Source organism: Erpetoichthys calabaricus, chromosome 12 (genome assembly GCF_900747795.2).
Source record: "Erpetoichthys calabaricus chromosome 12, fErpCal1.3, whole genome shotgun sequence".
NCBI lineage: Eukaryota > Metazoa > Chordata > Cladistia > Polypteriformes > Polypteridae > Erpetoichthys > Erpetoichthys calabaricus.
In genome coordinates, this window is record NC_041405.2 from 115,194,531 (window position 1) to 115,207,134 (window position 12,604).

Genomic DNA, 12,604 nt, shown 5'->3' on the forward strand with positions numbered 1-12,604 from the left:
AGGTTTGAGGCTGTGGTCTCCTTCCATCATCTGTCCCCCTTTACGGGGACAGCATTAACTGATACACATACAAACAGAAAACGGGACAATGGAAACGAGACACACTCAGAACTGACATTTAACAACACTAATTATGTAGCCCCGCTACAACAGTTTTCGAAAAAGTACTTAAAAATGCCTTTATAATTCTGGAAAAAGGTCTTGTGGACAGACGAGACAAAGATGAACCTGTATCACAGTGATGGCAAGAGCAAAGCATGGACACAAAGAGTAAATGCCCAAGTATACTACCTCACCTGATAAATGTACTGGTGGGTTTGCTCTGGCTTCAGCATGTATGGCTACCAAAAGAACTGACACACAGTCACATTGACAGCAGTCACACAATGAATTCTGAGGTGTATAGAAACATCTTATCTGTTCAACTTCCAGTAAATTCCTTCCAACTCATTGGACGGCGCTTCATCCAAAAAGCTGATGATCCCAAACATACTGCTAGGGCAACACGGGAGGTTTTTAGAATTAAAAAATTGAAAATTCTTGAATGGCCAAGCAAGTCACTTGATTTAAATGCACTTGAGCATGCCTTCTGTATGCTGAAGAGAAAACTTAAGGGGACAAGTTCTTGAAACAATCAGGAGCTGGAAATTCACCAGAGAAAATACTCAGCACTTGGGGCCTCATGTATAAATGGTGCGTACGCACAAAAAAGTTGTGTGCACCCATTTCCACACTCACATTGCAATGTATAAAAACTAAACTTGACGTAAAGTCACGCACATTTTCACACCAGCTCAATAACTGGCATATCTAAGTTCTCTGCTCGGTTTTGCAAACTGGCGGCACCCAGCGTCAAAGCAGTGCTTTTGTTCCAGTGTAGTTTCCCTTTCTTTTTTAGATCCACATCCCAGAAGCAGCTTTATCAATTACACTGAAATTAACCGCATATTGTTTATTAGTTTAAGGCATCTGATTGTAATTAACCCGTAACAATATAATGGTCCTTGGAATGGCCAAACTATTCCAAATACCATAGCTGCTTTAGCGTTGTTACTCTCAAGTATTTATCCCACTGTATCTGAGTGTGGAATCACAGTTCTACAGCAGCTGATCAGAAAGAGAATTATTGGTATACAGCATCAAGCATATGCTGCCTCAGCCATGTGCTATTTGAACTGCTCCCATATGACTCTTAGACGGTGAGCTACGACTCACCTTTTCACAGCGACTTTGATATCTGACAACTTCTTTTTTATTTCGGGCACTGTGCGACTTTGTGAACTTTAATATTTGAGTTTCTCCGACACTCTATGTCACTTGATCAACTTCCTTTTGTTGTTTATACCACTGTTTAAACCAACAAATAGTAAGTTTTCCTTGTCTCCACTTGGTATTCGTTGAACTTCTTCTGTTTCCCCCGTCCTTTTGCCATTGTATTTTCACAGAACGCTGAGTTTAATGGCTATTTATATTGATTTGCATATTCAAAGAGGCGTAAATCTGGGAGGAGTTGGGGAGTGGCAGCATGCGTGTGCACGTGCGTTACTTTCACACTGACCGGGATTTATAGAGCGGAAGAATGTGGAAGTTGGTGTCCAGATTCATGCATCTGGATTTTTTTGTGCATACGCACATTTCCACTTTATTCCGTACACCATGTTTTAGTGTGAATTCTACGCACGGCATTTTGCATGAGGTCCCTGGTGATGGGTATGAATTGCAGATTTCAGTCAGTTCTCAAATCTCTTGATTCGCTAACACAATGTCTAACCTGTATCTCAGAATGGATGAATAGTAACTTTCTCAAATTAAATAAAGAAAAAAACGAAATCTTAGTGATTGGCAATAATGGATACAATGAGGCTATTAGAAATAAACTGGATGCATTAGGATTAAAAGTCAAATCGGAGGTAAAAAGCTTAGGGGTAACCGTTGATTGTAATCTGAATTTTAAATCGCATATTAATCAGATTACTAGGACAGCATTTTTTCACCTAAGAAACATAGCAAAAGTTAGACCTCTTTTATCATCGAAAGATTCAGAGAAATTAGTTCATGCGTTTGTTTTCAGTCGGCTAGATTACTGTAACGCACTCCTCTCAGGACTACCCAAAAAAGACATCAATCGTTTGCAATTAGTGCAGAATGCAGCTGCTAGAATCCTTACCAGGAAAAGAAAATCCGAACACATTTCTCCAGTTTTGATGTCACTACACTGGTTACCTGTGTCATTCAAGATTGACTTTAAAATTCTACTTATGGTTTATAAAGCCTTAAATAATCTCGCCTCATCTTATATATCGGAATGTCTGACACCTTATATTCCAAATCGTAACCTCAGATCCTCAACTGAGTGTCTCCTTAGAATTCCAAGAGCAAAACTTAAAAGAAGTGGTGAGGCGGCCTTCTGCTGTTATGCACCTAAAATCTGGAATAGCCTGCCAGTAGGAATTCGCCAGGCTAATACAGTGGAGCACTTTAAAAAACTACTAAAAACACATTACTTTAACATGGCCTTCTCATAACTTCACTGTAATTTAATCCTGATACTCTGTATATCCAATTCATTATAATAACTATTCATTCAAAATCTGTACTAACCCCTACTCTCTCTTCTGTTTCCTTTTCCGGTGTCCTGTTGGTGGTGGCGTGCGCCACCACCATCTACCCAAAGCACCATGATGTTCCAACAATGATGGATGGATTAAAAGCCAGAAGTCTGTATGACCATCAGCATCAAGTGACTCCGTGAAAAACCCGAACTACAAAGAGGACTATTTCATTTATGTTAGGTAGAATGCCCAGAGGGGACTGGGCGGTCTCGTGGCCTGGAACCCCTACAGATTTTATTTTTTTCTCCAGCCTTCTGGAGTTTTTTTTTTGTTTTTTCTGTCCACCCTGGCCATCGGACCTTACTCCTTTCTATGTTAACTAATGTTGTCTTATTTTAATTTCTTATTTTGTCTTTTATTTTTCTTCTCTTCATTATGTAAAGCACTTTGAGCTACTTTTTGTATGAAAATGTGCTATATAAATAAATGTTGTTGTTGTTGTAGTTATTGTATGCAACAAAGTACTAAATATGACTGCTTTAATATACCTGCCATTTCTATGTCCCAAATCGTATGGTGCCCTGAAATGGGGGGAACATGAGTAAAAAGTGTTGTTATTGCTACATGGTGTGACTGAAATGTATGTAAATTCCCTTAAATCAGGGATGTCCAGCTCCGGTCCTGGAGGGCCGCAGTGGCTGCAGGTTTTCATTCTAACCATCTTCTTCATTAGTGGTGCTAATTAGCTTCTTTTTCCTTAATTTTAACTGATTTGACTCAGATCCCTGTATTGCTTCTTTTTTCCTTAATTAGCAGCCAAACAATAATGAGACACAAAAGACCCGACACACGACCAGGTAACCTGCATCCATCACGCAATATCTGAGAATAAAGAAAGGTGAAGGTCTCAGTATGTGTGATCCGCTCAGGTCACGAAAACATTTTGACAGTGTTAGTAGAAAAAACAGAAAATCAACAGTTTTGGAAGCATCTGCTGTGGCAGAGCACCAACAAGTCATGGAATTAAATATTGGGTTTAATTAACAGCATAAACCGGCTTCTCATTAAGTAATTGGTTGGAGTTTGTAGCCCAGATTTAGCTGTTGACTTGCTTCATATCTCATTTCTATTTGGATGCCATTTAATAAAGAAAAGAATCAATTCAGAGGACTGAATCCTTAAAAACAGGGCTATCAAAAAGAAGAGAAAAGACATTAATTAGCAGTGAAAACTGGTCACTGATTAGGAAAAGGGTTAGAATGAAAACCTGCAGCCACTGCAGCCCACCAAGATCGGAGTTGGACACCCCTGCCTTAAATGAAAGCAGAGGGGTAAATCAAGGCAAAACGGGTTTTGTGCAGGGCACTGTAGTTCAGTGATTACCATTATCACTTCACATTTGCAGAATTTTCTGTTACTGTATATCACACAAATGTTATGTCACTTTTATTGATCATGCTTTGTTGGCAGTGTGTAGACTATCATAAATAGGGCTGTTTCCTGCTTGGTACAAATTCTTACAGGATAGTCTGTAACTCTACACAGCTTTATAATCAAAATAACAGATTCAGAAATCGGATGACTTGTATGGAAGATTCTGTCTCTCTAAGAATGGCTCTTTTTAAATTGGAACAGCTTAGATATCAAGGACATGGACTTTGTAAAAACAAAACTGTGCAAATTTTGGTAACAGAATACAAGAATATTCATCACCTTAGTACTGCAATCTGCATGTAACATACCCAAGGGAGGCAACACCCAAAGCCTCTAAACACATTCCCACTAAGAAAGTCCTCTTTTGTTGTTGTTCTTAAACAAAAAGAGCATCTTAGTTTTAATCTGAGGATCTACATTCCCAAGGTTCCACAAGGCCACAGAGGAATTGGTTCAGGTCACGAAACTGCAGCACGCTTTTATTAAAACCAAGACTAATGAAAGTCTTTGTGTTTCACAGTATTTGTCTTTTCCAGAGGGGTGTTGCTACAGAGGGTCAGATTTTCCTTTTTGTTGCTTAGCTTGAAAGGAATTACTATAAAGTGGGTTTGTAATTGTTCAAGTATCATTCCAAGGCTGAGGTGCCGCTCAGAACTAGAATAAACCGGTACCAGCTGGATCACATCCATCATATTTGGAAATCGCTGGACATATCTTTGTGAAATATTCATTTTAAAAGCCAGACATGTTTAAACTAAAAAAAAAAAAAAAAAACACTCGGGAGGCTACATTCTTTCAAATGACAACCTAGAAATACAGGTTTCCAGTCATACGTGTTTTCACTCCAACTCCTGTCACGGACTGGGACTTGAGAATCATGAAGCAATAAATTCTCTTAAAAATGAAAGTCCTACTGTACAACCACTGAACCGTAAGAATCCCTCTTTTGACTAACCTATAATTAACTAATCCAAGAGGATGCATTTTAATAGAAACACCACTCTTGAGACAGGAGTGGAAAGCTTTTAGTTGAAATGTTTTATTTGAAAAAAATAGGAATTTGTAGAAACTTTCAGTAGGAAATAAAACTGACACATATCTTCGGGTACTTGACTTTAAGGAGTTTGGAATCGCTTACCAGCCAGAGTTTCTGCCATAGCCATAAAGGAGCATTTTGGCGTATTTCACCATGCTGAACGTCTCTCCAGGCCTGGGTTAATTACATGATCAAGATAATCATAAGAATAAGACAGGATTAACTGACTGTCTTCACCGTATGTTAAGGCTGATTTTAGGTTTTAATACCCACATTCAGTATATATAATGTAATTTCACGCTGACTGAATAAAAATCTTTAACACTCAAATACAGCACAACACAGCAGTACAAATTAATTTTTACAAGCAGCAGCAGTAGCTAATATTGCTTCTGAGGAGCCATAATGTTTATTTTCATTAGTAAGTGAACCTTTCCAAAAATAGTATTCATCCATTCACTTTCCACACCTGCTTTTTCCAACACAAGGTCATAAAAGGTTAGAGTCTGATTAGCAGAAATTTGGAACTGTCCAGAGTCTGTTTATCACAGTGTATACTTTCGCACACACTACATACACACACTGCCTCTTTAGAGCTGCTAATGGTGTAACCTGCTTGTCTTTGAGTCGTGGGTAGAAATGCAGAGACATCCCTATGGAGACACAATGAGAATGAATAACTTCATTGGAATTTAAACTCAGAACCCGTGAGTAGAACGCAAATCACCACACCATTATACCACTGCAAAATATTATTTTCAATTAAAATAATTATTGTCTTATGATATCCGTCATTGTATCACAATATGCAGCACACTACACTTATTAATAGGACAGTAAGCTTCGTAACAACGACTGCTGCATAAAAATAGCTCAGAGGATTGCAGGAAGTAAAAGAAGACATAAGAAACAGTAGCAGTTTGTAGATTCAACATCCGAAGAATTGCTGGCTCTGCCTGAATTTTCACAAATTACTCAAATGCTACATTTGAAAGAATTTTATGACATTCTTTTTGGTTAGATTGTCAGCTCGGAGTGAAAGATAAATCAGACAATTTGATATATTTATATATATATATGTGCAGTATATACAACCCATCCATCCATCCAACCATTTTCCAACCCGCTGAATCCGAACACAGGGTCACGGGGGTCTGCTGCAGGCAATCCCAGCCAACACAGGACGCAAGGCAGGAACCAATCCCGGGCAGGGCGCCAACCCACTGAAAGGTATATACAACCCATCCATTATAAAACAATCTATTTTCAGCAATTAAACAATTACCAAATCAAGAAACAGTAGAATATGAAAATCCGATCATAATATGTGCCTGTCCATTCATTTTCATAAACCAATGCATATTGCTATAATTGAAGGCATGGATCTGGTCAATCAATGATCCTTAATAACTACCACACACTGTATTTTTTTATCCAATACTCTAATCTATAGACTGCATGTGAAAAATAAGCAAAATCACACACACAAAAATTTTGAATTTATAAATAAATATTCTTTAAAAAAATAAAGTTTATCATATAAACACTGTACAAAAAGCAATAGTCTTTTAAACAAGATGGATTAAAGAATTATTGTATTGTGGCCCAGTCTTTGGTGTTAAAATTTTGATTAAGCTTTAATGGGATGTCACTGTCTTCACAGTTCTGTGTACGATAATTCTTTTTATTAGTTCTCCTTGCATTTATAAACATGCAGGTTCCGACAAAACAAAACATGGTCGAAGCCATCATCATTGACAGGCCGATGATGAATGTTAACTGGGAACAGTGGATTTCCGAAAACTGATTGCCACATCGTCCTTGAATTTCTATGAATGGTCCTGATATTGTGAGATTTGGTTCAGCCTGCAATGTGCAAGGACCTGAAGTTTCATTTATATAAAGATTGATCCAGACTGTTGACTGTAGAGGTTTGGGTAATCCACCATCTGATATTTCAATAAGCAAACAGTGCATGCCATAATGGTCGCTTACAATCTGTTCCTGAAGAGAAATGTTTCCAGTTGAGGCATCGATTTGAAACAGACTAAATGTGTGTTGCTTCTCTGCTCCAATAATCCTATAACTCATCACTGCATTCATTCCACTGTCTATATCAACTGCATAAATCCCAGCCACCGTAGACCCAGGCTTAGCTGTAACTGGTACCGGCAGACAGGACAAGTTATTTTTGGGAAGAAGTACTTTGGGAGCATTGTCATTGATGTCTAGTACAAATATTGTGACCTTTGCAGTCGAAGATAAAGCAGGGGTTCCACTGTCCTTTGCTGTTAGCCATATTTCATAAAGGTCGTCTTTTTCTCGGTCTATGTCAGCTGAACAACGCAACACCCCTCTTACATTGTCCATCACAAAAACATTGCTGCTATTAACAATAGAAATAATAATCTGTCCATTCAGCCCGATGTCAGCATCAGTCGCATTAATTATTCCTACTTCACCAAGAAGAGGAAAGTTTTCTGGAATAAAAAATGAGAACTCACTGGTAATGAAATGTGGGTGGTTGTCATTTTGATCCAAGACATGTATTGTCACTGTAGTGCTGGTGCTTAGCGATGGGTTGCCCTGATCAACTCCAAACACTTCTATCTTGTGCATCTCCATCTTTTCTCTATCAAGCACTGTCCGCACTGTTAGGTCGCCAGTTTTCTCATTAATGCAAAATACTTGCAACGCTTCGGGCCCCAAATGATAAAGGACAAGTCCATTTTCATCGCTGTCTTCATCTGTTGCTGACACCTTTCCCAGACTGGCATCTGCTTTGTTGTTCTCTTCAATGAAAAATTCAAACACATCTTGAGTGAACTGTGGTGGATTGTCATTAACATCAGTCACTTTAACTTTTAAAAACTTCTTGTGTTGAACACCGGGCCTTGTGGAATCATTGGCTACTATAGACACATCATAATATTTTTCAAGTTCAAAGTCCAAAGGTTTTGACGTCATCAGTAAATATTTATCATCATAGGATTTTAAAATAAAAGGCACATCCCCTTCAATGTACAAAACATATGGAATGTTCTTTGAATTGTTAACATCAAAAATGGCAACTGCAGTTTTCTCAGGTTCATTCTCTTTTAACACAATACCGTCGTTATCTTGACTTGCTATGTAGCTAATACCTATCACTGGCTGCCCAATAAATATCTGAGATATAACCACTGTTACAACAGCAGTGGCAGGAGGACACAGTTCCCCATTTGCGTAAACAGTTAGTTTGTGCTCAAGAGGTGTCTCCTTATTTATACCCCCCAATAAAGTGATGATACCAGTTGAGGAATCCAAATGAAACAATTTCTTAGATGTTTCAGAGACTCTGGGGCTATATGAATAGCTTATCTCAGCATTTGATCCAAGATCAGCATCTGTTGCCTGAACACGTGCCACTACATTGCCAGGAGGTTCGTTCTCTGGAAGTTTGACTAGAATCGAATCTAAGGTGGCAAAAGTTGGGCAGTTGTCATTGGCATCTTCTACGTGAATGATTAAGGTGGCCATTCCAGACAAGGGTGGGCTCCCTGCATCCACTGCAATCAGTTTCATCTTATGCAAGTCTTGAGTTTCCCGGTCAAGCTGTTTTTTCACTGTTACTAGAAGTAAGGAGCCTTCTTTTTTGACACTGAAGAAACCATTATCATTTTCAAGATGGTAGCTTAAATTAGCATTAATCCCAAAATCTTTATCAATGGCAGTGTTGTCTGTTCCAAAGGGTGCTCCAAATACAGGGCTATTCTCTGGTATGAAGAGGACAATATTTTCCTCTGGAAAATGTGGAGCATTGTCATTGATGTCTTCTATAATGATATTAACCTTAATCATTTTAAAATATTCGTCAGGTTTTACAATCACATCAAGTTCCAGCATGCATTCATGCATTAAGTTGTCTATTGGGCAAATATGTTCTCTATCAATTCTGTGTTTGGTCGTGTATAGGTATCCTGTTTCCTCATCAAGTGTCACATATTCACTGTTATTGAGGAGTTCGTAAGTTAAGGTTTCTCCATCATTAACCTCTATGAAGACATGCTGTTCAATGTTTCCGATGAAAATGCCCGCATCCTGCTCCTCGTGCACACTGAGAGTGACTTCTGCAAGAGACTCAGCGGAGGTCATGAGGCTCAACAAAAGCATGGTCATGTACTGCAGAAAGATAAAACGAAAGAACTCAGTGAAATTACATAAAGACAGGGTGATAAATTCTGCTCACTCCCCGAACTGCTGCTTTAAGATTTTGTGTTGATTTGTATTTCTTTGTATCACATTAGGACTGGTTTTGTGGTCTGAATAACAATCTCTTTGTCAGTTCAAAGAAGTTAATTAATTAAGTATTTAATTTTAATGAAATAAATTCATTAAAAAGTGAAAAGCCACTCCTGTGAGTGAGTGGTTTGTACAAATTGGCTATAGAAGAATGTTGGAAAAAAATAGCATAATCCCTCCATACATTTTACATACCTACGTAATCCCATTGGGATGAATTTGGAGGAGCTGAGCCTACCTTGACTGACAGGTCCATTAAGTCTTAAAGCTGTAATTATACAATTGGCATTTTATTAGGTGGATTTGAATTGAGACCTGTTATTAGCCGCGGAAAAAATAAAGGAATAACATCATAGTACTCAGAAAAGCCAGGAACAGAAGATGCTGTAGACATGCTCATTGTCAATATTAATACTAATGAAAAATGAGCTTCTATATTTAATTATACCATAACATGCACAAACCCACTTAGTGCCATTCTGAATTGTATTGGCCTGGAATCTGTCCTGGCAGCCCTGGGCACAAGGCAGAAATCAGCACTGGACAGGGCATTATTCCATCACGAGGCCCGTTTACACAGGTCCAGTCTGCATTTACCAGTAAAAATGAAAAATCCACATGGACATGGGGAACAACAGCTGGAAGTGGGATTTGAACCCAGGGTCATGATACAGGAGTGCGAATCTCTGTGACATCATAGATATAATTATGGGTTTAAAAATATATGGAGTGAAAAACACTCTTAAAACCAGTACTTATAAATCAAAAAAACGGTCAACAAACTACCCAGCCAGAGAGGCTGTATCTTTTAGAAATGTTTTTCTTATTTTTTTTTTCTTTAATCATTCTAGATTACAAAAATGATGACAAAAAGGAAATGAAAACAAACCAAAAAAGGTTTAAGTACTTTATACAATTTTCAGAAATACAATGCCTCTGTTTTCAATGTTGACAATCCAAAAATGAACTGTCATGTGCAGAGGCATGGAAGCTGTACTGGTATATCAAATCTTACAACACCTGAAATGTAGAACTGCAAAAAGGCACTGAATATTCACATTCTACATTTAACTAAACTTAAAAATGGATCCACCATTTTTTCAAAATAAATAAACACCAAAATACTGACCTCTTCAGTTTTATAAAGTGTATTTTCCAAATGAGTCATTTTTATCATTTATGTTTATTTTGGCCCCTTACCATGGTCTCAGTTGCTGGTTGTTACTTATTTGACTTATGAGTCCTGCAGTTGTTGTTCTACAGAAAGTGACACAGCAAAGTCCTAACATTTAAACATGAAGGCATACAAATGTTTGCAACATTTAAAACTAAAGCAAGTCTTTTGCAATGTTTCAAAGCATTTAATAGAAAAGCAACCAACCTGAAGCAGTGTCGCCCGCCGTCCTCTTACTGACTCCCGTCTATCCATTTCTGCTACATGTGCGGTCTCTTCCGAATGGTTTACTTTGGCTGAAAATCACTTTGCACAAAATGAATTTCTCTTGTAATGGGCGTGCTGCTTCTGGTTAACACCTCTTGCCCTGAGGCAAAAGGTTTTCAGGAGGGCTCTGGGAATTAGCAATTCAGACCGAAGAAGAATAAGGATGGAAAAAAAAAAACACACTGACGATATAAATGATATTTCCTTTTTGTCTATTGTGAAATCATAACTTGTGGAATTTGTATTTACAGTGAGAAAAGGGAGAACCAGGCTGACTGGTGATAAAACAACAAAATGTATAATATCAACGGGGAACCACTGAACTGAAAAATATGCTAAGAAAAAAAGTGTAAATCTGATCATTTTCCTTTACATTATGTACAAAGTGGTGTCTGCTATAACAGGAATAAAAACAAATGTTGCAATGGATAAATGCTACTGTTAGAAATCTCCATCTGTGCTGAAATGCTTCATACTTGTAGCACTCCATTCTCATTTGTGTCAGCAATCTGTTATCTCAAGAATGCTCCTACAGGACAGCATGGCGGCACAGTGGTTAGTGCTGCTCAGTGTTCAGGATTCAAATCCTATGCATGGATACTGATTATGTGCAGTTTTCATATTCCTCCTGTGTCTTTGTGTCCCACGTCCTCAAGGACAGGTTTGGCTACATTAACTGACAACTCTTAACTGGGTGTGCCCTGTAATGGACACTTGCCTTGGCCACAAATATGTACAGGAAAAATATAAATCTGATGCTTTCAGTATGTACTGTGAGGGATGACTGGCATCCCAGCCAGTACAAATCCCACTCCCTTACCTGACCAGGAGGCCTATATAACGGAAGGTCAAGGAAGGAGTAACAATATCTGCTTTCCTTACCAGGACCTGGATGTGGAAGGACATTACAGCCACTTCATGACACTCAGGTTGGACTTGGGAACTGGGAAGTACAGCACAGTGGATGACTACCTACAATAGGCAGAGCATCCCCCCATACACTGGGTGGCAGCTCCTGATCTGGGAAGACCCATTATGGACGCCTGCAGGGCAGCATTAGAGTTGTACTCCTGTGGGCCTGCCTTGTCAGGTTTTGTGGGGGCTGCCAGGATGAGCTCTCTGATAGCAACGACACAAGGACTGTTGTGGTCCTGCCTGACCTGGAAGTGCTTCCGGGATGCAAAAGGAGTTAAAAGAGAGCTGACCACTCAGCTCAGGGAGTCAGAGTCGGGAGTGGAGATGGACGACACTCCACTGAAAGAAGTGGAGGAAAATGGAAGGAGCAAAGGGAGTGGCTGGTGGAATTATTGGGTTGTACTGTGTTGTGTGAGAGCCGCCGTGACACAGGGAAAGAAGCCTGTAAAAGGTACACCTTACTCTAAATAAAAGCGTGAGATTTGAACCCGGGAGTGGTGCTAGCATGCCCCCTAGTGGCCAAAGTAAATAAAATTAATATTTTGTATTATTGTTCATAACATTAATTTTATTACGGTATATGTGTTTGTGGTTAGTAAAACAGTGGTGTGCCTTGGGATGATTTTAGTTACATAAAGTGTGCCACTACAAAAAAAATGGTTCAGAAATACTGATCTAGACATTAACATGAGGCTAAATTTTTTTTGGCAGGCTTAGTGAAATGACTCAATTAAGGCAGAAACTACCTGAGAAACTTTCAGGCCTGAAAGAAAGGAGGGCAAAATTTTTGTTCAAGGAAATATAAATATCCTAACCATAAAAATAGAATACGATTTAGATTGGACTAGCCCTGTGGGTGTAGTTGAAGACAGGTTGGGGGGGAGTTATGTTTTAAGATTTGGGGGTCTGTGGATTTTACAATGTGAATTTGTGCCCAGGTAAGTC

General features: G+C 38.7%; 2 protein-coding genes across 2 annotated transcripts in view; one reads left to right on the forward strand and one right to left on the reverse strand.

Moving 5' to 3' along the window:
• The window catches only part of rab9b (RAB9B, member RAS oncogene family), a 1,039,984-nt gene that overhangs the window by 194,518 nt on the left and 832,862 nt on the right, over positions 1-12,604 (forward strand). The gene's annotated exons all lie outside the window — the stretch shown is intronic.
• pcdh20 (protocadherin 20) lies at positions 6,514-10,804 on the reverse strand. The gene is made up of 2 exons (XM_028816053.2): positions 10,685-10,804; positions 6,514-9,183 (listed from the first exon to the last, which is right to left on the reverse strand). The coding sequence occupies exons 1-2, from the start codon at positions 10,730-10,732 to the stop codon at positions 6,613-6,615; spliced, it is 2,619 nt and encodes an 872-aa protein (XP_028671886.2). The 5' UTR covers positions 10,733-10,804; the 3' UTR covers positions 6,514-6,612.

Bases quoted from the DNA above. Each gene is read 5' to 3' on its own strand.
- pcdh20 (XM_028816053.2), bottom strand. From the start codon at position 10,732: ATGGATAGACGGGAGTCAGTAAGAGGACGGCGGGCGACACTGCTTCAG. The intron at 9,184-10,684 runs GTTGGTTGCTTT...ATCTTTCTGCAG, and splicing joins GGCGGGCGACACTGCTTCAG to TACATGACCATGCTTTTGTT.